Source organism: Candoia aspera, chromosome 2 (assembly GCF_035149785.1).
Source record: "Candoia aspera isolate rCanAsp1 chromosome 2, rCanAsp1.hap2, whole genome shotgun sequence".
NCBI lineage: Eukaryota > Metazoa > Chordata > Lepidosauria > Squamata > Boidae > Candoia > Candoia aspera.
In genome coordinates, this window is record NC_086154.1 from 59494332 (window position 1) to 59519551 (window position 25220).

General features: G+C 38.9%; 1 protein-coding gene across 2 annotated transcripts in view; it reads left to right on the plus strand.

Annotated features, from left to right (window-relative positions):
- The window catches only part of DCAF1 (DDB1 and CUL4 associated factor 1), a 45992-nt gene extending 21423 nt beyond the window's left edge, over positions 1–24569 (plus strand). For both annotated transcript variants that reach the window (XM_063291943.1, XM_063291944.1), the window contains 14 exons: positions 54–263; positions 926–1095; positions 1383–1507; positions 2350–3610; positions 3920–4118; positions 4713–4795; positions 5085–5169; positions 7087–7320; positions 8585–8678; positions 9926–10030; positions 11294–11367; positions 11505–11609; positions 20746–20998; positions 23642–24569. In XM_063291943.1, coding sequence (XP_063148013.1) covers positions 54–263; positions 926–1095; positions 1383–1507; positions 2350–3610; positions 3920–4118; positions 4713–4795; positions 5085–5169; positions 7087–7320; positions 8585–8678; positions 9926–10030; positions 11294–11367; positions 11505–11609; positions 20746–20998; positions 23642–23700 — 3057 coding nt within the window. In that variant the 3' untranslated portion in view covers positions 23701–24569. The remainder of the gene's footprint in view (positions 1–53; positions 264–925; positions 1096–1382; positions 1508–2349; positions 3611–3919; positions 4119–4712; positions 4796–5084; positions 5170–7086; positions 7321–8584; positions 8679–9925; positions 10031–11293; positions 11368–11504; positions 11610–20745; positions 20999–23641) is intronic.
- Positions 24570–25220: the final 651 nt, after the last annotated feature.

Sequence of the window (25220 nt, forward strand, 5' to 3'; positions counted from 1 at the left end):
CTTTAGATATTAAAATAAAACTGCAGTAAACATGTTTTCCCCCCTCATTTTAGATTAGCACTCTTGATATCTTAAATCTGCAAACCCAAGGTGCGCTGCTAAGCGATGATGAGATCTTTGCTAGCCGGCAGACTGGAAAACATACTTGCATGGCCATGCGCAGGTATTTTGAAGCACATCTTGCCATCAAAGTAGAGCAAGTGAAGCAGTCACTTCAACGCACAGAAGGTGGAATTCTGGTCCATCCCCAGCCTCCATACAAGGTAGGTAGTATATATCCTGGAAGTACTAAACTTCTAGCTCTTGCCTTTTCTGAGACATCAACAACACATTTCAAGAAGGTTTTTCAACTGCATCTAATATACCAACTGTATCTCTCCCTGGAATACAAGGACCTTGCTGTGGTTGTATTTGGCATCTCATAGACCAATTTAGGGCATCTTCTCTCTGGGGCTGCAAGTAGGGGAGCATTTAACTGTACCACTTTTCAGCTTGCTTTGGGGATCAAGTTCTATGTATAGAATCCTCATCTTCTTTTAGAATGTTAGTTCTTCAGGTGAACCTGATTTAAATTTTCCACCGATGGTTCCTTTACTCCAAAGTGTCCTTCACAAAAGGCCACTAAATCTACATTCTTCACAATCTACTAATAAATGAAGACTTTTTAATAGTGAATCCTTTTGGATTTGCAATTTAAAATAATGAATCAGGTCATTGGGTTGTTTTTTTTTTAATATATGCTCCTGCTTTTATTTTGTGCTTTTATAGATTTTAAATTTTGTGTTTAGTTTTTGAATATCAGCATGATTTCCTTAGTGAAAAGGTAGATAGATTTTTTAAAAACAACCTATTTTATAAAGTATTTGTCTTAATTTCTCTAGGTAGGTGATGATAAGGCTACTAGAATGTTTGCTTGTCCTTGCAGGCTTGCTCCTACACTCATGAACAGATTGTAGAAATGATGGAGTTTTTAATAGAATATGGACCGGGTCAGCTCTATTGGGATCCAGCAGAGGTGTTTCTCAAGCTGTGTTGTGTACAGCTCATGCTCCAACTTATTTCAATAGCATGCAATTGGAAGACCTACTATGCAAGGTGAGAGAACAACATGATATCAAACACCATGTAAGTTGTCGTCAGGATGGAGTGGGCAGTTGTTCCAGGACAACTAGCCTGTGGGGTTAATATTTACTCACTTAACAATGTTTGTACTCCACAGACTTCTGGAGTTGCCCATAAAATCAATAAAAATAATAAATGCACACTCTTGTTTTTGAAAAGAGCTGTCCTGTTTCTTATGAGGTGAATTTGTTCTGCTCATTTTTCCCTTAACGTGTTTCATAATACTTTCGGTTATAAAGTAGTTCACTTCTATTCACTAGAAACGACACGGTGCGTTACGCGTTGGACGTTTTGGCCATCCTTACTGTGGTTCCAAAAATCCAATTACAGTTAGCTGAGGCAGTGGATACGGTGGATGAGGGAGGAACATCCATTTCCATTGTGGGTATGTAGAACCTTGTCTCTTCATCTGCTTCCTATGAAGACTTGTACCAGCATGAAACTTTCAAATTCTGAGCAAAGGAACTGTAACGAAGGATCATTTTGATTCTGAGACTCAATTAGTACAAACTTTTTTTAAACTGGATGGTTTCATCTGTCTGAACAGTGTCTGTCATAGACATTTGGAGGGTGCTGCTGTTTTTATCAAAATAATTAAAATAGTGTTGCACCATGACCTTCAGTCCTTTTGTATATGTGTGACAACGTGTATGAAATACATTCAAAAAGGGTGGGGTTGTAATACAAACATGATGCTGTTTTCATCAGTCTGTCCTCTGTCCCCCACTAGTGTCTATAGATAGATTTGAAAGAAAAACAGAAGAAACAAAAGCGTCATGCTCATTGTTGGCTCTCTTTTTCTCTTGTACATACCCACTTCAGAATTTTCACTTTCAATTAATTGGTCCAATTATATTGCTGTGAGAGAATCTAGTGCTACACCACAAAAAGCTATCGGAGAGAATGAGATATTCAGGGGATCATTAGAATGAAGTTGACTTCGGCACTCTTTTTGACTGCTCTGTGGGCTGATTCTTATAGGAGTAGCTTAGCTGCTATATTTCATGGTGATGGGGTCTGTTGAGATGCAGGTGAGAAAAATAATGTTTAGTCTGTGTTATGCTTTGCTCAGCATTTTCAGTGGATAAACATGGACTTGGGCACCATCACAAGAGTCAGAAGGTACATTGCTCCTATAAAGTAGAAGTTGAGCCATCATTTTCTTATACTAATCTGTGATACATTTTACTTGCTGAGGATTCAGTTAAAATTCTTTCTTTTTGCCAGGTATCAGCATCATCCTGGGCCTTGCTGAGGGTGAATTCTTTATTCATGATGCAGAGATCCAGAAATCTGCCCTTCAGATCATCATCAACTGTGTCTGTGGTCCAGACAATCGTATCTCCAGCATTGGCAAATTTATCTCTGGCACACCTCGTCGCACACTTCCCCAAACTCCCAGGAATAGTGAGCATACTTTGGCCAAGATGTGGAATGTGGTGCAGTCGAACAATGGCATCAAAGTACTGTTATCCCTACTATCAGTCAAGATGCCTATTACAGATGCAGACCAGATCCGAGCATTGGCCTGCAAAGCCCTGGTTGGGTTGTCACGGAGTAGTACAGTCCGGCAGATCATCAGCAAGCTGCCCCTGTTCAGCAGCTGCCAGATCCAGCAGTTAATGAAGGAGCCCGTGCTTCAGGATAAGCGCAGCGAGCATGTCAAGTTCTGCAAATATGCTGCGGAGCTGATAGAGCGTGTCTCAGGAAAACCCTTGTTGATTGGGACTGATGTCTCTCTGGCTCGACTGCAGAAGGCAGATGTGGTTGCTCAGTCAAGGATTTCATTTCCTGAGAAGGAGCTGCTCCTTTTGATCAGGAACCATCTCATCTCTAAAGGGCTAGGAGAAACTGCTACCGTCCTTACAAAGGAGGCAGATCTACCCATGACAGCAGCTTCGCATTCCTCTGCCTTCACCCCAGTTCCTGCCACTTCATCTCCTGTGTCTCTGCCTCGTACCCCTCGCATAGCAAATGGCATTGCAGCCCGGTTGACTAACCATCCTTCTGTAGCTTCTGGTGCTTCCTCTGTTCACGCTCAGCCAAGACCAGCTGGCTGCCAGGGCCCTCTCGCACTGCCAGGCCCATCTCATGCGACCAACTCCCCAGTGATTGGCAGGATTAGCTTTGTCCGAGAGAGACCATCTCCCTGCAATGGCAGAAAAATCAGAGTGCTTCGGCAAAAATCAGACCATGGCGCCTACAGTCAGAGCCCAGCTATCAAAAAACAGCTGGACAGACACCTCCCTTCCCCTCCCACCTTGGACAGTATAATCACAGAGTACCTTAGGGAGCAGCATGCACGCTGCAAGAACCCTGTAGCTACTTGCCCCCCCTTTTCTCTTTTTACACCCCACCAGTGTCCTGAGCCAAAACAGAGGCGCCAAGCGCCAACTAACTTTACCTCGCGGCTGACCCGCAGGGCAGCCTTCCCAAAGTATGGCGGGGTAGATGGTGGATGCTTTGATAGACACCTTATATTTAGCAGGTAAGGAAGATGGTTCTTTATTCCTATGATTCTTTTGGCCATGCCATTTAAAAAGTGGATTTGGGTACCATGCTGTGGCTAGGATAAACTGATTTCCTTGGGACCACAAGGAGGACTTTTCTATATCACCTTTCTGAGATACTTACAAGATCCTTCCTTCCTTTATGAAGAAAGCTGAAGCTGTGTCTTCTCTCCTAGCAGGCTAAAATGCAGTTGCCCAGTTTCAACCATGTTTGGCCATTGGTTCTGTTCCTCCTTTTCCTTTCCTGAAAATTAATTTTCTTACTCAGTTGCTGTTTTGCACCCCAGGTTCCGTCCAATTTCTGTGTTCCGGGAAGCAAATGAAGATGAAAGTGGCTTTACATGTTGTGCATTTTCTGCACGGGAGCGGTTCCTGATGTTGGGCACCTGCACAGGGCACCTAAAACTCTACAATGTCTTTAGCGGGCAGGAGGAAGCCAGCTACAAGTGCCATAACTCTGCCATCACACACCTTGAGCCATCCAGGGTAAGGAAAAAGCTGAGAATATTCAGGTCAGGTGCACCTTAATTACAGTATCATTCTCTCTTTCATAAGAATTGGGAGATTATGCAAAATTCTGGGAATCTTTCTTTGTCCAATACAATACATATATCATATATAACGATATAGGCAGGGAAGGCATATTAAAAAACAAAACAAAACAGATGAATCACTGGAATGTATGAGGAAAGAAAGAAGGGCTTAGATATTTTGAAACTTTAAAAAAAAAAATCTGAACATTCAGACGATTGAGGAAGAGATGAGTTTCCAAAACCAGTTTCTGTTTACAGGGAACAAGAGCTGTTCATTTTCCATTTTCTGCTATTTGGAGCTCATTGGCCTATGCACGAATCGTTGAATTCAGGACAGTTGATTTGTAATAGCCTTCTAGTCTAATCAAGCCAATAGTATGGTTATCATATTGAGCTTAAATTGGCAAGAGTGTTATCTGCCTAAAGTACTCTGTGTATTGTGACACAGGGAATTTCCCTTTGTCCTAAAATAAATCCATAAAGTACAGAACAGTATGTCCACATGTATAAAGTGTTTGCTTCTTTGAATTGTCTTCCCAAACTACAGGATGGTTCTTTATTGTTGACGTCTGCTTCCTGGAGCCAGCCACTTTCTGCGTTGTGGGGAATGAAATCTGTCTTTGAAACCAAGTATGTATCCTCTGTATGGTGTTTTCACTCTCTTGAATGGACAGGGCATTAATTGAGCAATTTTTAAAATATTTAAAACCTTTTGGTTTTAAATACTCAATATTCAGGTTCCTTATAGTAGCTGGGAAGTGGTACTTTCTTCTATTAGTTCCTAATTTAGTATTATGTACTACATGACAATACATTAAAAAAGATGTATTAAAATATCCTAGACAAAAGTGCAGAACATGATTTTTGAGTGAAAGCTTTGTTCTTTGTAGTTTGTTGATGATGTGTTTTTTCCTCACAGGCATTCCTTCACAGATGACCACTATGTTGAGTTCAGTAAGCATTCTCAAGATAGGGTCATTGGCACCAAGGGGGACATTGCCCATGTAAGTATTGCTTGTTGAGTCTCAGAAGAAATATGGAGTTACTTACAAGCCACAGCCATACCTTATAGACAACCCTTAAAAATACAATGTGGAGAGTAAGGTTATTACTGAGTGTTTAATGGTTTGAAATGCTAAGCTATTACCAATAAAATGAAATTCAGTAGTCACTGGTATATATTTTATAATTAAAAGAAAAGTGGCCTTAAGTGAAAAATATATTGATTAAGGATAAGTACACTTTGGCACTGCTTGAGAGAATTAGAAATAAGCTCAGATGTGATCAAAAGATCAAATATGTTTTATGGGGTTAGATTAGATGTTCTTTAATGTCAAAATGTGCAATATATTATCCTTCAAGATATGATCCTCACTACTTTTGAGCATCTGTAATTGTAACACTACTAATTCATGAGAAAGGATGTTTTCTGGAACATATCCTAGAATTAATTCATGAGGATTTACTCCTTAAAAAGCAAAATGGTCATACATCAACAAGTGTTTCCTCACTAGCTGTAAAATTATTAGAAGCTTTAAAGACAATCTATAGAATCTTTTTTTTTTATGATAGCAATTTATGTCAGGATAAATGAAAATGAATCTTGGATCCAGAGTTCCAATGGGGAAAATTCTACTCAGGGGATACTAGTGATAGAGGAAAGAAGGCAGGATTGGGGTAGAAAATGATAGCAGTAAATTTTGCCATATTTTTCCCTTTTAAAAGGAAGAAATGTCATAGATGCACTGCAGGAAAAAAGGGAGAGTTAATGAAAATCATTCCTCGTCCTTAGCTCTGTTGGTTCCATTGCCGCTGTTGCACTGCACTGCTAGCCGCCGAACAGCTGATTGGCACGCTAGGCATTGTGGCTCAGCATTGCTCTCAAGCGGCTCACAAAATTATAGAAAATTTAACTATCAGCTCTTGTGAGCCGGTACGAGCTGGCTCCAGTACGTGCTGCATATACCTATTCAAATCTTGGTAATTTTCCTTAAGCTTTGTTGTTATTCCTGCATGTTTGCATTTAAGTGAGACATCTTTCTATGTTGATTTGCTATTCCTTCTGTTAACCTTCAAGTATAATCTGATCTGGGTTCATAATTTGGTCATTTGTGGGGGTAACAAGCTAAAATGTTTATTCTGAGCTTCAGCAAAGTACAACTGGCAACTAAGAATCCTGGATGTAATCTATTCTGACAAAAAGGTAAAAGTAATAAAGTCAGATGCTCAGAATATAAAATAATAAAATACTTTATAAAAACAATTTAAGGGAAGGGAGTAAGACTGTTAAATGTTCTTGGGTATATTTGACAGAATGTTATCTTCTTTTCTGTTTTCTGAATCTTTTGCACCATGTACTACATGGGGCATTATTATGTAACCCACTGCCTCTAAGATCAGCTAGGATAATTTTCTGTTGCAAGCCATAAATTCAAATATCAAAGTACATTTTTCAGCACAGCAGCTTTGCTTCTTGGACAGGCTGTGAAGTCATAGAAAATTCTGTGGCGAAGGAATGACTCCAGGAGAAATGAGCAACAACCATGTTTCCCACCTTGGGTTATCAAGTAGCATGCCATAAAGTTCAGTTCTGGGCCCTCTACTCTACAACATTTCTCTTAATAATTTGGAGACAGGTAGAAGGATTTATGAGGTTTGCATGTGACACAAAATTGAGGTAGCTAAAATTCTAAAACAAAGAAAATTCAAAACTATTTTGATTGGTTAGATCAGTGTTTCTCTACCTCAACAACTTTAAGATGTATGGGCTTCAACTCCCAGAATTCCCCAGCTAGCATGAGCAAAACAAAGGAGATGGGCATCTACAGAGAGTGATTTGGAAATGTCTGCATGTGCTTTTTGGAGAGAATATCTGACAGGTCTTGACTAAGTTATTTTCTTTTTCCTTTTTCATCTGAAAGATCTATGATATTCAGACTGGCAACAAGCTCTTGACTTTGTTTAACCCAGATCTTGCAAACAACTACAAGAAGAATTGTGCCACCTTTAACCCCACAGATGACCTTGTCTTAAACGATGGTGTCCTTTGGGATGTTCGCTCTGCACAGGCTATTCATAAATTTGATAAATTCAATATGACCATCAGTGGTGTTTTTCACCCAAATGGATTGGAGGTCATAGTCAATACAGAAATTGTATCCTTTTAAATCTTAACTTCAATGTCTGTTGGAATGTTAGAGGTTGGTAGGAAGAGCTCATTTATTTATTTGTTTATTTAATTTCAAGATTTATAAGGCCACCCAACTCAGACAATGTGACTCTGGGTGGCATATAAGATAAACATAATATGGCATCCTCTTTCATGTGGGAACTCAGAACAAGGTTCCTTAATTGTGGAAGTAACAGCAGGTTGGTAAGTTTTTTGGCCTTGCTTACTGTCAAGTCAGTTCAGGCCTTCTGCTCAAAATGGCTAAGACTAAATGTTTCAGAAGAAGGTCTAAATAGTACTGTTCTATAGAACAGCAATGAGCAAACTGCAGCCAGGATCCTAAGAGCAAGAAAATTGGCAAAATTGGAGGAAAGATAAGAAAAGCTATGATGGAAGCCATTTAGAAAAGAACCAGCTTATGCTTCTTCCAAGGGATAAGAGACATGAATGGGTCTGAATGGGAGAAGAAGCCAAAATGAGGTAGAATGACAGAAGCAAGAGAAAGCCCACCATAGGTAATGAATTCAGATTTCTGGAAAGAGAAGACTATTTTTTCCTGGTAATCTTCTGGGTATGGCTGAAGAGGAAGAAAAAAGAGCAGTAGAAAAACAGTAGAGTTCTAAAATATCCTTTTTGGGTTTCATTGACTTTTTCAAATGTAGTTGAACCATAAATCTGTGTAGAAGGATTATTATACTGCTGGTTGTATTTCAGGGTGTTTTTAATGTTCTCTATCATAAAGTTTGCCTTCATTATTGCAAAAGAGAGAGCAATTATGACTCTGCAAACTTTAGAATCTGCTCTTATCTACAGGCGCGTAGCTCCTGACAGGTTACAGAATGTGATCCATGGTAGAAAAAAAGTGCTTTACGCCACCATAAACACATCTATGATGTTCTGTACATGAGAAATTACAGCACTGTCAATTCAAAACTTTGAGTGTTTTTGCAGGCTGAAATTCTGAATCTGAGAAATACAATGTGTGGGGAGGTTCAGAAGTATTGTTCTGTGGCTAGGCTGTATCATGCAAATTGAGGAAAATAGATGCACACTTTCATTAGATTATTCAGATGTTACTGTAATTATTAGAGAAGCTCTGCCTCGGGGCTGGGAAAATTAGTGGTGAGGAAGCTGATTGGGACTGCTAGGCTTGTCATCAGAGCTAGAGAGAGAGAGAGAGAGTGATCCTTTGGCAGTATCCCTTATTTATGGCGGCTGTTGTGTGGAATCCTCCTTAATGCACTCTCCAGTGGGACTTGCGGACTTTCCACTTGTTACACACGGTGCCTGCTTTGGATCAATGCCGTGTGGTTTTCAACCACACTGGGACAGTTATGTATGGAGGTAAGGTGACTGATTCTGACCTTGTGTTAGCAGCAGCAGCTGAGCCATAGGTTTTCTTTCTCCAGTGCTTTCTAGCACACACCAAAACAGCACAATTGTGCATTGCCAAGGCCTGCCAATGAAAAAACACTTTTAAAAAGCTCTTGGGTTGCCAGTAGGCTTCAGAAGGGACTAGGGTTCAGTCTTAGAACTCATTTTTGATTTGCAGAGATCCAGGTTCAATCTCTGGCATTTTCAGGTAGGGTTGGGCAACTAGTCTGAAACACTGGAGAGCAATTGCCAGTCCAGATCAGCACTTCTGAGTTAAGTGAGAAAGAATTTTGACTCACTAAAGCAATTTTCTGTGTTCCTGTACATAATAATATAAGCAGTGCCCTGCTGGATTGGACCCTTGGCCTATCTTGGCCAGCAGTCTGTTCTCACAGTGGCCAACCAACTGCACAAGGAAGCCCTGTACAGACACACTGCACAGACACACTGCCCTCAAGGCTAACAGCCATTGGTCTGCATGATCCCCATAAATTGGTCCAACCCTTTTTGAGACAGTCAAGCTGCTAGCCAGCACTACATCTCATGGTAGCAAATTCCAATGTTTAATTATGCATTGTTTAAAAAAAAATTATTTCGTCTGTCCTGATTCTTCCAGGATTCAACTTTAGGGTCCCTCTGTAGAGTTTAAGGTGTTAATAGAATTGACGTATTCATTATTTGGTTATGTGTTTCATCTTTGCAAACTCACAAAAAGAATAGTAGTAGCTCCTCTTGGATATTGATCTGAGTTTTGATTGGTTGTTCATTTTCCCCTCATTCATGTGCATCCTTCCCCAAACTGTGGCCTTCTAGAAATGATTATCAATATTTCCTGTGATCACCCATGGTGGTATCAGGATGGAGAAAATTATTCTATTATCTGCTGGTGTCACCCTGATGGCCTTATAGGCTCCTCTGGAAACTTACTTGACTTTGCTGTTTTACCTTATTAATTTTCTTCCTGGTACCTCTTTCTCCTTGTTAGCCTTGCTGTTGCATTTGGTGTTCTTTGAATCATAGAGAGAATGAATCATAACTTACTAGCAGGGAATTGAAATTCTTAACATAAAATATATTATAATTGCACGGCTCCATGTTTTCTGAATTTTGGGTGTTCTGATAGTCTTATTCAATTTTAGGACCAAATATGTATTTAAAAGAAAACAGTTTCATTGCCTCTTCATGTAATTCCTATAAACCTTTTCTCTCTTGATTAGCTATGCTACAGGCAGATGATGAGGATGACCTGCTAGAAGAGAGAATGCGGAGTCCTTTTGGGTCATCTTTCAGGACATTCAATGCAACAGACTACAAACCAATTGGTAAAGATTATAATTGTTCTTACTGAAATACTGTAAGCTGAGTGAAAATATTATTTTAGTTGTTCTGCTAAGAAACAGTATCTCCACTTCCAGAGGAATGCTCAGAGATCTCATGATATCTACCAGAACTCAAGTTTGGTTAAACATCATCAAAAAGAGGGTTTCCTGGTAGAGAAAGAAAAGATAAGGGGAAAAAATGCCAAATCTTTAAAAATCTCAAAATTTTGTTCAGAATGGAGAACTTCAGTAAAGGCACACAATGTTTGGCAAATTTCCAAGGCCAAATATTCAAAGAAATCATAACAATAAGTGGAAGGGAAATCTGTGCCTTGAAGAAGGTCATATTGTACAAGTGAGGCATATTTCATTGTCTAATAACTTTCCCAGTGTGAGCATCCTTTGTGAGGCTCATCCCCCTTTCCGACTACATGGGAGAAATTAAAATACTGCCTTTTTTATTGGTGATGTGTGTTGCTTGAGGCAAAGTGTAGAGCATCAGTTCAGAATCTGTTCAAAGATTTTTAGTAGAGCATCAAATATCTTTGATTCCTACTCAGTAATAGCATGTAAAAAGTCCCCTCTCCCGTGCTGTTGAAATAAAATGAGAGGGATTATGAACATTGTATCTACCTGAATTAGAAACTGACCTTCAAGCTGCATGTGATTCCTCCAGCTTCCGTTTTGCTCTTCCAGAGTACTTCTAGGTCATGCTGATAAATGCAGCAGTTTGTTTTTTTTAATTTGAGCTTGTCCCCATAAATTTTTGTACATTTTGATCTTCCTAGTTAAAAGAAAAGGGGTGGGGGAGCTAAAAATGCTCTTTTTTTCCCTCTTCTTTGGCCATTCTTCCTCTTAGTAATTTCATGGTATGATCAGGGACATGCTCTCTATGGTCCTTAGAGGCTAAAAAAAAAAATAATTGTAGCCCCCCCAGCTGAAAATATTGCCTGTCCTAGTGAATTTGGAGGTTCCCTTCTACTACCTTAAATAATTTCAGAGCTGTATGTGTAAAAATGTTTTCTTAACGTATGACTTAAAGATTGCAGCAAGGAATTGCCTTCCTACTCTACACCACCATGTTGTATTTTCACTCTCCCTGCTCCCCAGGCCATCCTTTTGCCTGGAGAAAGGCCTTGAGGTTCTAGATACAGTAGCTATAGATACCCAAAACCAGATCTCACAAGCCTGAAGTCTATTTATTCTTCCAGCTCTGGGCCTTCCAGAGTCTTGTTGACTCTGTTGTATGTGTGTTTTTTTTTCCAGCCACCATTGATGTAAAAAGGAACATCTTTGACCTGTGTACGGACACAAAGGATTGTTATTTAGCTGTTATCGAGGTAAATTTTATTCCTAGTGACCAGTTATAAATATGCATAATTCCTGTTGAAGGAAAATGGTCATACGGTGTTCCTTCAGGTAATAGCTTTGGCTGAAAATTTAATTCACTATATTGTGCATGTGGTTCCTTTTGTAGAACCAAGGAAGTATGGATGCCATGAACATGGATACTGTGTGCAGGCTCTATGAGGTGGGCAGGCAGCGTTTGGCAGAAGATGAGGAGGATGAGGAAGAAGATCAGGTGAGAAGCAGAATGCCCTTTCAGAGGTTAAAGGCTAACTCTCTAGCTGAAACATTTGAAAATCTCTCTTGAATCATTAGTATACCCACCCACACTATAACTATTTTGTCTTGAGTTCTGGCAAGTGCTTTGTTTCTATTGACAAGCTATTAGAAACTTTTGACTTATTGAGTGCTTAATTAGACAGCTGGGTGATTAAACTGGTCAATCAATACATATCTAAATGAGATAGCTATGCTTATAATTCTGTCCAGGATATGAAGAAGACATGGTGTTGTCCTCTTGTGGTGATTTGCGGCTTTTCCTGGTATTCTTCCAGTATCTGTGCTTCCAGCAGTTAAGCTTGAAATGGGAAGGCTTGGCTGTGAAATTGTTCCTGGCTAAGTATGGAGAATAATGCAAACCTACTTAAGGATTCTGCTGTTCCTTTGTTTCCATCGTTTCACCGATGTACCTGTCCTGTAGTTAGCTATCAGAGTACCTGAAAATGATTAGTACTCCTTGTGCTTAGGGCTGCAGAAGGTAACACGTACGGTTCAGGTGTATGTCTGCTCAGCTGCTATTAAAGCTCTTGATGCATTTATGTGTCACAGCATTTATTGAATGATCTGTGTTTTGCTACTTACATGGAGGATGAATTCTTTTTGTTATTTATTTCAGTAGAAATACTGGTATTTATACAAAGTTAAGGGGTTGTCATGGCAAAAGAAAGTTAAGAGAATATAACAGGGAAATAGCTTTGCAGTTTGGTTTTCTGATTTGTCTGTTAGATTAGATTCATTAGGCAGGATTTCACTAATTTTATCATTTTTAAAACCTATTTTTATCCTTAGCTATTGGCATGTCATTTATTTCTGTAGGTGCTGATTGTGATCCAAGCCTGATAACAGGCACTAAAGTTTTCATTGCTAATTTTTTTTTATTACTTATGAAGTTCACTGTATTCTTTAGGCAGCAGGATCCTCTGTCAACATGTTAATATTCTTTGCACTTGCCTGGAAGACAGAGATACTGCCTTTGCTTTTAAAACTCCTTAACTCATACTCTGTATCTCTTCCTGGAAGGTTCCGTTGCACATAAAGGGTTGGGATAAGACCTGAGCTCAGGCTGGCTCTCCTGGTGATATACTTTTCTGTTTTAGTGTCTGCTTTTCTAGCTATACTTTTATCTCCTCCAAGAGCAATGGAGGAAAAGGCCGGTGTGTTACAATCCAAAGTCAATCCTGGAAAGGAATTTTGATTTTCCCTTCTGAATAGAAGCATTCAGCATTTGTAAGGGCTGAATTCCTGGATGATAGAGCCAAAAACTGAAGTGGGACAAAAAGATGTTTTGTGAAAGGAAACACAGAATGGTTCCTTGAGACTTCTAGGGAATGCTGCTTTTACAAGGAATAGTTGCAATTTTGGTAGGTCTCTGCTGTTGATCTGTATGTCTTCTAAACCTTTGAAATTGTGGGTTAGATAAGATTTCAGAAGACAAAAGTGTTTCAGGTCTTCATAGTTATTGTTTGTTTGCTAGTGGTATCTTTTTCCACTTCACTATGTAGAAAGCATCTTTAAGGCATGTTGAAATTGCATAGAAAACTAAATTGATTCAATTCAGTGTGAGGTTATGTTCCCCCTCCCCAGCTCTTTCTGTCCTTTCATCATAGATTCGAACTCTGCAACTTGTGCCAGTCTGTTGATTTTGGGTTTCCTATTTGGACTACTCAGGATGAGAAATAGGTATCAGTGCCTCTACTCCCAGAGAAGTCCTGTTTCTGGAGATGGTCAATGTCTCTCACCATCAGTAAGCTTGGGAAGATTTTTTTTTATTACGTTGGAATCCATCCTTTATCTGGTAAAACAGAATAATATTCCTTCTTGAATAGAAATTTGCCAGAATTTCCCCATCCTGGTTTGTCCAGTATAATAGCTAAGTAAGAAAACTGTGCTGTCAAGATGCAAGCTCCATTCCTTTTGCATGTGCAAAAGGGGGAGAGCATTTTGTGCAGTGCTGCTTTCATCATTGTCCCCCTCCCCCTATGACCATCCCCTGCAGACACTTCTGGAGATTACATCATGAATGTAAGCCTAGCTGGAGCAGCAGTCTCTGCTTTGGAAGGCTTTACCTTTTGCAGGATAGCTACTTATTTGGTAGTGGTGGAAAGCCACTCTGCATTTCAGGTCCTTCCTTAGTATTTCACATTTCTCAGCACTGCATACAAGCACAGTTATATGGTCTAAGCTCTTCCTTGAATGTATGTCTGATTCTGCTAGTTCAGTGTCAAGACTTCACTGGCTGAAGCACAAGGGGGGGTCACCAGCAAAAAGGGGTACCTGTATGAGCGGTCTTCTCCCTCTTATACCATTCAGTCCTTTCCTTGCAGCACCACAAATATTTTATGGAACTACTATGGTAATAATGATCAGAAAACAAAAACAACCCCCTATCCCAAGAGCCAGCCTGTCTCCTCTAGCCTTACTGCCTTGGTCATCACAGCATGATTTTTAAAGTGAAAAATGTTAATTGGTTGCACATCTTTGTTATAAATATTTAGGCCTTTTTGAGTTGCTTGAATAGAAAGGCAGCTAAAATTGTAGAACAGTGTTTCTCAACCTTGGCAACTTTAAGACGGGTAAACTTCAACTCCCATGCTGGCTGGGGAATTCTGGGAGTTGAAGTCCACCTGTCTTAAAATTGCCAAGGTTGTGAAACACTGCTGTAGAATGCAAATATTTGAAAAACTGCATAAATGTAAAGGAATCAAAGACAAAAAATGGTTATGTCACACAAATGCTTTATTTGTTTTGCAACAGGTTCTAGCTCATAACAATTTTCAGTGTGCATCATTCAAGGCTGTTAATGTCACTCATTATCAAAACAGTTGGTACATTGCGATAGGTGTACCATGATGGAATTTCATTAAATATCTTGTACTCCAGCCTGTTTGATTATGGACATGAATTGCTTGTTAACTGCCCGTGGATGTATTTCTCAAAAAAGATTACTCCTTTTGCATAGCACACCCAAAATATTTGCAGCCTTCTGTTAGTAGGATTCTAGCCAATCTTATCAGCTATTTGAAGCCCAAATAATAGTCTTTAAGAACTAGCTCTCTGGGGCTTTTTTAATTACTCCATGCAATTAACTACTATTAAAAAGATCTATACAAATTTATCATGTCATAAAATTTCAGTATAGAAGTGTATTCAATTCAGGTAGTCTTTGGTTAAGCAGCAGGTGGGACTGGAATTTCTATCGCTAAGTGATGCAGTCATAAAGTGCGACATCCCATCACTGTGTCGCTTAGCAATGGAAATTCTGGCACTTCCAGTTGCCATCATTAAGTGAATCACTGTGGGTTGTTAAGTGAAGATGTTACATGGTCACCATTTGTGACTTCCTGCTGGCTTCTCCATTGACTTTGCTCGTAGGAAGCCAGCAAAGAAGATTGCAGATGGCAATCACGTGATTGCAGGGACACTGCAACTGACGTAAGTCTGAGTGCTGGTCGTAACTACTACTTGTGCAGCACTGTCAAAAGTTCAAATGGTTGCTGAACAATGGTTGTTAAACAAGGAACACCTGTATATACAAGACAGTTCTTTTCTGATACATGTTCAATTTCCCTTTAAATACTGTGATACTCATTTATTTATTTTGAAATTCCTTTGATTTTTTTTAACAATAAAAGCTTGGCCTTAAAGCAAACATTGTTTGCCTTGCTCAGGAAAATTGGAAGGCACCTTATATTAACTGGAATGTTTGTCAGTCCAGCTCAGTGTAATCTATACTCACTTCCAGTGGCTCTCCAAATCGGGGTCTTTTCTATTACCAAATGCCTTTTTACCTGAATATATACTTCATGCAAAGCATGTGCTCTACCACTAGATCATGTTTGTTCCCTAAATATCTCGCGCTAAATGAAGACAGTATGTTGCTTAAGGAACCCAAACAGGATAGATGTAAGATGCATCATCTGTACTGTAGATAAGAAGTTATTGTTTTAGTTGGCTAAGCTGTCGAATGGCAATAACTATGTTTTATCTCTTCACTCCAATTTGGCATCTATGACAAATTGTGTGCGGTGTTACGCGTATTCCGTCTATCCCTGCCTTCTGGGTCTACGTAGAAGCCTGTGGTAAGAATCTTGCTTTCTGCGTCCTGATATGTAGAGTCAGGTCTGTATTATATTTGGATGACCCATGAGGAGTTGGAATGCATATGGAGGCCAAACCCTAAAGGTAAAAGCAATTGTATCTTTCATAAAGGATTTCTGTCTGAAATCCGTGCAATTAGATGAAAAAATAAATGATCTCAAATGTAGGGCGGGCCATGAAAAGTTTGGAAATGCAAATATTCATAAATGGAGTTAATAAGACTGTTAATTGTCAAATGTTGTATTCAGAAAGAGTAAATAGCATTTAAGTTGGAGATAAATAATGTTTAAGCAAAAAGTAATATGTTTTTAGGGGGAGAGAATTTATTTATTAGAGCTTAGCATATGGAAAATGTTTATATAAAAAGCATCAGTGTTTAATATATATATATATATGTACCAGAACTTATACATATACTCATATTACGTAAAACTAGGAAATAGAGAAAGTTGGATTTTATTTGGAGGTAGTTACAGACAGTGGCAGGAAAAGGACACCAAGTGGAATAGCAGTTAAGGTTTTAGAACAGAGAAACCTGGATTCTAGTCTGCCACAGAAGCTCACGTCACTTGAGCCAATCACTTTTTCTTTCAGCCCAACTTATTTCACAGGGTTGTCTTGTGGGGAAAAATAGGAGAGAGTACTGCATACACAGCCTTGAGCTCCTAAAGAAAAAGTGAAAAATAAATCCAGTAAACAAATAAGTCTCGTTTATTGTTACGTATCTTCTTAGGTACATAAACTTATTGTGGCCGCAAGGAGTTGATTGGAATTTTTTGCTTCTGTGTTCAGTTAATTGCCCTTTAGCACTAGGCTTGAGTCCTGAACAGTCCTGTTGAGCTAGTTACACAAACTAATGTTTGGTTTATGTTCAGTTTTGGACATAACACTAAACTGCAATTAGTTAAAGACAGAAGAAAAAGTTTGTTCTCTTTGTAGTTGTGCCAAAGTAGGGATAGATTAAGGTCCCCATTTTTTAAACAGTATAATAGTCTGTACCATGTAATATCTCTAAGCATTGAAACTGTATTTGTAATCTGTATTTGCAGAGTTTAGCTTTGAACATGAAAAATTAATAATATGCATCAATATATTCCATTTAATGTTTTTCATAGTTAACCATTTTCATGGTTAAGAGTTACTGTTAAAAATCTATGTTCCATGTATATGTTTAGCAAGGTTTGGTTGCGGCTCTCTTTATGTTGTGCACCCAATGGCAAATCTGGATTTGCTTCTGTGTAATATCTTAAAAGTTTCCAAATTCAAGGAATGCTTCCTAAAAATAAAAATCCTATGTATGAGACAGTCAAAAAAAGTGATGTGGGGGGCGGGGGAGATAATCGACACTGATGGACTCAACCAAACCTAAGTTGTATTGATTGGATTTCGTTTGTGACAACGTAACATAGGAGAGGGTGATTGTTTAGCCAACATACAACAAATTTCAAATTGGGATTATGTGAATTTCATCAAAGTAGGTGTGTGGATTAAACTTTTTTGGTAGAAAAAGTAAATGTCCTTGGATATAAAAATACTGGGTTTTTTTTTTTGAGATTTCATTAGTGAAAGATGTTTATACAGCTAAGGTCATTATCTAAAACAGTGTTTATAAAGTGGAATATTCTTTAATAATTTAAGACCTGGTTAGATGGAAGAAAAGTGCATTAATTTCTACTATATAGATATTGTTGTAGCAATTGATATTTGGGTTTTTCCAGTGCAAAAACAAAACCTGATACCCAGTTGGATCATTCTTGCTTGGATTTTAAAAAAGAATTGCAACTTCAAACACATAATGAATCTTCAAGCATTTTTTTTTTTATCATTGCTGATAGGGATTACAGCCTTCTGATTTTTTTTCTTAAGTATCTGTAGATACCTTTTATCTAAAATAATCATTAATGGCTTATTTTGGAATTCAGGGTCTCTTTCAAAAATCTAGAGACTCCCTATATGCCCAAAGTAGCAGGTGATATTCCCATGTATGGGTGCTTTGAGTTGCCCTTATTCCTTCTTTCTCCCTCCCCTCACTCAAAAAAGTTTGCAATAATAACTAAGATTAGTTTCCCAGGACTAATGAGGAATTTAAAACTAAAGAGGCTTTAATGAAAATATGATTGACATTGGTGATTCCTATTGTACATTTTCGCAACAAGCTTCCATTATTTAGATACAGTGTGAAAATGTGCAGACTGAGAGGTTGGCTACTCTGGCCCCTAGTTTATATGCGAATCTCCTTGGCCTTTTGTATGGCTCACCATATGTGCCCAGATGGTGCCCCCACCATTTGACACAGTTGAGATTGTTAATAGCAGCAGAAACCTGCAATTTCAGCTGGAAGTTAAAGCCTCCCTCTCCAGTGATCTTGATGGGAGTGAGATTGCAGGTTTCCCTACTAGTAGAACCAGAAAATAGTAGAATCTGTTTAGATCACTGACAGGGGGAAGCTTTGTTTGTATTTATGTGTGAGGGACTGTGCACTTCTTGACCCAACCTCTGACCATGTGGGGGTCTGTGAAACTGAAAAGATTGTTAAGTTCTGGACAGGAGATGCACTATGTAACAATTTAGTATTATTTGTTGCCTATAGATTAAAAATTGCTTGTTCAACTTTTGATCTATCATTTGAGATTACTCATAGATCAGGAAGAGATCACCCTTGAGACGTAAGAACTAAAACATTTGTTCCTACTAACTTATATCACTAGATAATATTGCCAGCCTGAATAGTTCCCTTCTGCGAGAAATGTTGCTAATATTACATTAGGGCATTCCACTTTGTGCTTTGTGATAGGCTTGGCTGTAGGGGAGCAAAGTACAGTCGTGTGAATGTATTTTGAGATATACTTTGCCAATTAATTGAGGTGTGCTTTTCTTATAAATGCCACCACTTGTGTCTTGAGTCCTCAGGTCACATAGACTGACCCAATGGAACATTCCTTACTCAGGTTTGTTTCTGTGTTACTCAGTTAAAAACTTAAGCCAATTGATTTTCTCAGAGTATAACCAGAAAATGTTCATCAAGTACAGGACAGGAAATATTATTAAGTCTTCATTGAAGACCTGTAAGTTTTGGCAATGTTGTTAAAAAATATTAAGGGATTAACATAATACTTAAAATTGCTAAGCTACAAATATTTGTAGCTTAGCAATTTTAAGTATGATGTCTTTTTGTAATATATGAATCCCATCTTTGATATATCCATGCAGAGTGTGAAGATGTAGTCTGATGAATAAGGTGAAATGATTTTTTTTCTTTGCCATTCTAAAAAGCAATGATTCTGTTGTTAAGAAGAAATGCTATTATGATACTAATTATAATTACCCTTTTCCTTTTTACAATTTACAATTTACAGTTTACAATTTATTTTAGGAAATAGTAGAATTTTGTTGTTGAATAGTTGGAGGAGGGAACAGTAAGAACCTTTTACTTTGAATGGAAAGTATGGGAATGTCTTTGAGTAGTTTTCCCAACCTGGAGCTCTCCTGATGGATTGGATTACAACTTCTGTAATTTTCTCATCTCTTATGCTAGTTTATAACCCAAAGTCATTTACTAGTAGATTATTTGACCAAATTAGAGATGCCTAATGGTTCATGGAAAGCCAGTTTGGTATAGTAGTTAAGGCATCAGGCTAGGAAATGGAAGACTGTGAGTTCTAATCCCACCTTAGGCACAAAGCCAGCAGGGTGATCTTGGGCCAGTCACTTTCTTTCAGCCCTAGGAAGGAGGCAATGGCAAACCACTTCTGAAAAACCTTGCCAAGAAAACTGCAGGGACTTGTCCAGGCAGTCTCCGAGAATCAGACACAATTGAACAGATTTTTTTTAAAAAATGGTTCATGAACAATGCAATTGAATGGAGCTAGTGAAAGTGGGCAGGATTCAAATTCAGTTGATTGAACTTTAAATCAAAGAGAACTTAATCAGTGGGGCAAGTTAATTATGAGTTTTGATGGGCCTGAAGTTCAACAGTCTGGATCTAAACCATTAAAGTATATTGCCATTTTTTTAAAAACTGTTTAAAATACATTTAAAAAATAACATAACATGTTTTATTTTTTAGTTAGCATAGTGTGTGAATCCCCATTCATTGTGACATAGCAGTGTGTGTGAACCAGGCCCCTTATCAGTTATTCAACAAACCATGTCTAAAAATCATGGCTATCATTATGTTTATCATTATTGTCATGAGTACTGATGGCGAGCAGGAGGGGGCCCCTATCCAGGGGGGAAAACGCATGCGTAGTAGTGAGGAGTTGAGCAGCCATTCAAAGAGACACAGATCAGACCCACCTTGAATGTTGGGGTTTATCTGTCTGGGTTTTTCCCATGCTTCTTCAGTTTGTTAGGATTGATGTCCTAACAGTCAGGAAACCACACTGAGATGAGGAGTAGGTCTCTAGTGTTTATTACTGCTACATTAGACAGAAAATCCTAACAAACTGAAGAAGCGTGGGAAAAAACCCAGACGGATAAACCCCAAAAGTTAAGGCGGGTCTGATCTGTGTCTCTTTGAATGGCTGCTCAACTCCTCCCTGCTACGCATGCGTTTTCCCCCCTGAATAGGGGCCCCCTCCTGCTCACCATCAGTGCTCATGACAATTATCATTATATTCAGCCAATGTTTTGGTTGCTTGAAGTAGATATGAGTTCCTGTTCCATGGGCTTCTTTTGTATCATATATGTCATGCATCTTTTTGTATAGACACTCTTTATTTTATATTATGATACTATAGTTGATTGGAATATATTATTGTAGCATTTAAATAAAAATCTGCAGCTTTATTGCATTAGTTATAAGTGCATAATAAGTGAGATAATTATTACTGCTACTACAACTACTACCTCATTTCATAGAAATCAGAGAGGGACTTTCCTAAACTCTGTAAATGTAATGCTCGGAAAGTGCCAGTGGAAGTATCTCTGCTGGTTTGCTTTTCACCCTGCTCAGGTTTTATCATTTTAATGGGGCTTCTATCATGTCTTTTCAGGAGGAGGAGGAACAGGAAGAGGACGATGATGAAGATGAAGATGACACTGATGACCTTGATGAGCTGGACACTGATCAGTTGCTAGAGGCTGATTTGGAGGAAGAGGAGAACAATGAGAATGCGGGTGAGGATGGAGAAAATGACTTCTCACCTTCTGATGATGAGGAAGTGGCCAACCTGCTTGAAGAGGGAGATGAAGGAGAAGATGACGACTCTGATGCAGATGAGGAAGTTGAGCTGATCCTTGGTGATAGTAAGTATACACAAGTCATCTGGAAATAATATGGATTGGATTTTGGATTTGTAGATCAATCCAATTGTGAAACTAGATAGTGACAATAAGGTAGTAAAGAACAAACATAGCAAATTACACTGATACCATTCAAATCAGAATGAATGCTTGCAATTTATTTATTTGATTTGATTCAATCAAGCAGGGCCAAAAGGATAATAGAATAAAAAAACTGAACTTTTTGTCAAATGTAAGGAGGGAAGGTGCTGCACTTACTGCTGGAGAAGCACGTTCCAGAACATGGAGATCACTGCTGCCTGATCTTCGTCCCATGTCCCTCCTACAGAGGGGGAACTCTCATCAGGTTCTCTCAAGACATTCAGGATCAATTTTAGCAAAGCAGGGCCTGATGCAAGCTGGTGTTGCCTCAGACAGGGCTTTGTGGATAATCACTAGCACTTTCAATTGCATCCCCTTCTATGGCAACTATCGGTACCAGTGTTACCAGATCGCCACAATGTTTGTTGATGAAGAGCAACTCAGTTTTGGGAGGATTTAATCAGAGTTTATTTCACCTCATCTAGACTCTAACAGCCTTTAGGTACAAGTTCAGGTTTTCCATGGCATCTCCAGATTGGCCTGGGGTGGCAAAGTCTTCAGCATACTGATCATACTTCACCCCACGCTGACAGATGAGTCCTCAGCAGCTTCATATAGATCTTAAATAAGATCTATAAGGCCTCACCTTGCTGATCATTCTGCCCAGTTGGCATCTAATCTAAAGTGAATACAAATGACTTTGTCTGATAAAAATTCTGGAAATTTATATGGTGTGACTGCAGATACTTTGCCCCACCATCTTTCCCCAGAAGTATCCAGGTAACTGAATAGAGCCACCTGGTAGGAGTTTGCAGACATTTCACCACTGTCTTCGCCACAGTGTGAGTTAAGATGTGAACGCTTACCAGTGCTCAGTTGTAGCCAGTTCTGTTTTTCTGCCACTGCTTCTCTTGACATCTTTTCAGTCATTTCATTTCTCTCAGCTACTCTAGGATCACTGCTGCACAGACACCTTGCAGGAACAATCTCAGCTGCCTGTCTTTATATTCCAGTGTTTGTCCAGACATGAGATAGAACTAGCCACCAAATTGTTGGGAAAAACTCCAAGGTCTTCCTAAGGGTCCTGCTGCTCATGCAGAGGTCAGGTGCAGCTCTGATGCACAGTATGACCTGTTGAGGATTTGGTTTTAAAGACAGAAATCCCATCTGAGTCACAGAAGCATGCTTTGATTAGGGCCTCTTTATAGACCAGAATGTCAGGTTATCTTCTGTTCCTTGACTTTTTAATATTTTCATTAGAAAAAAAGTGGTAAGATTTCACCCATCTTGCTGTGTTCCTTCTTGTGCTACTCTATACTCTGCACTCTAAGTTAGTATTTCCCACCTTGTAAAATCGTGGGGTGACCTGAAATGCAAGGTGTGCTTTCAACTGGGTGATTAATCTATGAAATTTTCTTTGAAAGTTGTTAAGCTCTGTTCAGTTGCGATTTCTGTCAGAAAGTACAAGGTTTGAAATGAATGGCTGGTTACCTATGCCTTGGGTAGAAGATTAATCTTTTTTTTAAAGTTCCTCTAACTCCTACCTAATGTATTAATTTCTCATTTTGCTTATTGGGTTATATTGTATTCATGTTTTTTCTTTGGTCATTGACCATAAATCAGCGTAACAATAATAACTGTAATTGTAATAATAGTTATTTAAAAAGTGGGAATTGAGAGAATAGGTGTTAGAGGAGGAAATGAGTGAAATGATACTGCTAGGTAAAGTGTCAAAGGAGAAGAAGAAGATGATGAAATGCATAGTAATATTTTAAGGAATATGAGAGGAGGGAGAAAGAGCATGCTTCTGTGCGAACCTTCAGCAATTCCTTGTCAAATATGACGACATAGCCTTTCGTTGGTCTGGGATTTTTTGGTAAAATGTTCCACCTTGCACTACCTTTTTTTGTTCCACCTTGCATTACCTTGGATTACGAAGAAGTTTTAGTGGATGATGGCAAGGTTTTTCCTAGCCTCTTCCAGTTTGAGTGCTGCACAAATGTGACTTTTGTCCTGAAAGTTTGCCCATCCTTCATGTAGAACCTCTGGATGGATCAGCAAATTCTGCCTCAAGTGAGAATTGTCAGTATCACTTTTGAACATATCCCTGTATTTTAATGAAGAAAAAATGGTATTCATCTTGCCCCAAGAAAAATTAGTGTAATGATTTCCAGGGACAGATTAATTATCAAAACAAAATAATATTAGTGCCAAATTCTTCATCTTGCACCTGATTCTGTCCTAGAAATTGGACATGGGAGAGATGGGTGGGGACAAATTAAATAAATAAATACCTAAATTTCTGGCTCTTCCAACAGAGCCATAGTATAAAGTAGGGCCACACTGGTTGGAAATTCTAGGCGGCAACAGATTGGGGAAGGACCATACCAGTATGTTATTAGTATCATCATCCCTTTCACGTGTAAACCAACTTTCCTTTACCTCTAACAAAAACAAAAATTGCTGTTTAAATTACAGTATTTGATTTGGACCAGGTCCTCTTGCTGTAACATTAGGCCTTTTAACAACTGAATGTTTTCAATAACTAATTGGTCACCTTTGCAGCCGACAGCTCAGATAACTTGGATCTGGAAGATGACGTAATCTTGTCTCTGAATGAGTGAGGCGCAGTCTTCCTCCAGGACGTTGGCAGCAGAAAAGCTCCTGACTTGGAAGCCAGGAGAACCAATCAAGAGGCGAATACCGAGCACCCTCTCAGCTTCTACTTCTTGGCAGAAATCCAGTCCTTCCAGTTTTGCAGTGGACAGACACAGGCTCAGGATAGGTCCAGAGTCTTTCGACAGAGACCAGGGGTTTGGCCTTTATTTTCTCTGCCTTTTTATTTTTCGTTTTTAGGCCAAGACATGACTCTTCTCCAGGGAGACTTCTGAAGATATTTCACAGTATATTTTCTTTGTATAAAGTTCTTTCCTAAAGAACAGAAATAGTTTTATATGAGACAAACAAGCAAAAAAAAAAAAGGATTAAAAAAACAGGCAGGTATTATAAAGAAGGTATGACTTTGTATCCTTCTAAAATTTAGTTATCAAAATGGATTTCTGGGAGATTAAAAATAAGTTTAAAAATAACAAAGGGCATTTTTACTGAAGAGAGTGGGAAAAAGAGAATCATGGATTGTGAAACCGTGGATGAGTGATTTTTATTTTGAACATGATTTTTTAATGGAGTTGTTGCTACCTGCTGTGAAAAGGTCATTTTTTTGTCCTATGCCTTTTGTCCTGTCAAAACCCCTGTGAGGCTTCCTGCTGCAGGAGCCTTGGTGGAGGGCTGGAGGTCCAGTTTGGTCTCGTTCAGAACCTGCCATTGCTGGAGATGAAGGACTCTGGCTTGTAAGCCTCCCCCCGCACCACTCCCTTTTTGTCATTGACATTTTTAATCCCCTTACCCTTCTGCCCTCTGTGTGAAGACTACAAATTGAAATCCTTTTTCTTTAATGTAAATTGTATTTATTAAAAAATAAATAAAAATAAAATGCAAGTCCTGTCTGTTCATAGTTCTGAGCTGCTGTCACATGTATTTGTTGCCTTCCTCCAAGTGAAGATATGATGGTAACAGTTATTCGAAATACAAAGGTTTGGGGTATTTAGATAGCAAACGCTGCTGCATTCACAGGCATGTAACTGAAGAGACATTCAAGAGTTGTGGTTTCTGAACTGTTGACCTCTTTAACGAAGGGGCACACAATGAACTCCAGCCAGGAGAATCATATTCAATGAAGTCATGGGAGAATTCTGGTCTCCAGTTCTGCATGGCCAATGCCAAAATAGTCTGGAAACAGAACAAGTGGGTTCTTCTCTGAGTTCAGGTCTTCGAGCAGGCATTCTTCCTTTCTTGTGTCTTTTCTCTACAGGTGCTTCTAAAAATATAGCAACAGTAAGACTGGTAGATGATACAAGTATATAAAGAATTATATAAAGAGGTTGGAGCTGTTGGCTTCTTGCTCTCCGTCTCTGATGCACATACATTATAAAATCATTACAAAATTCTGCAACAGCCCTGCAATGTGGATCAGCATTTATCTTCCACCTTGTAGGTAAGAAGCCAAAGCTGAGAAAGCTTATAGTTCACTCTTAGATACTGTTCCGCATCAACCTTTTTTGAATTAAAAACTTTGAACTAGTAT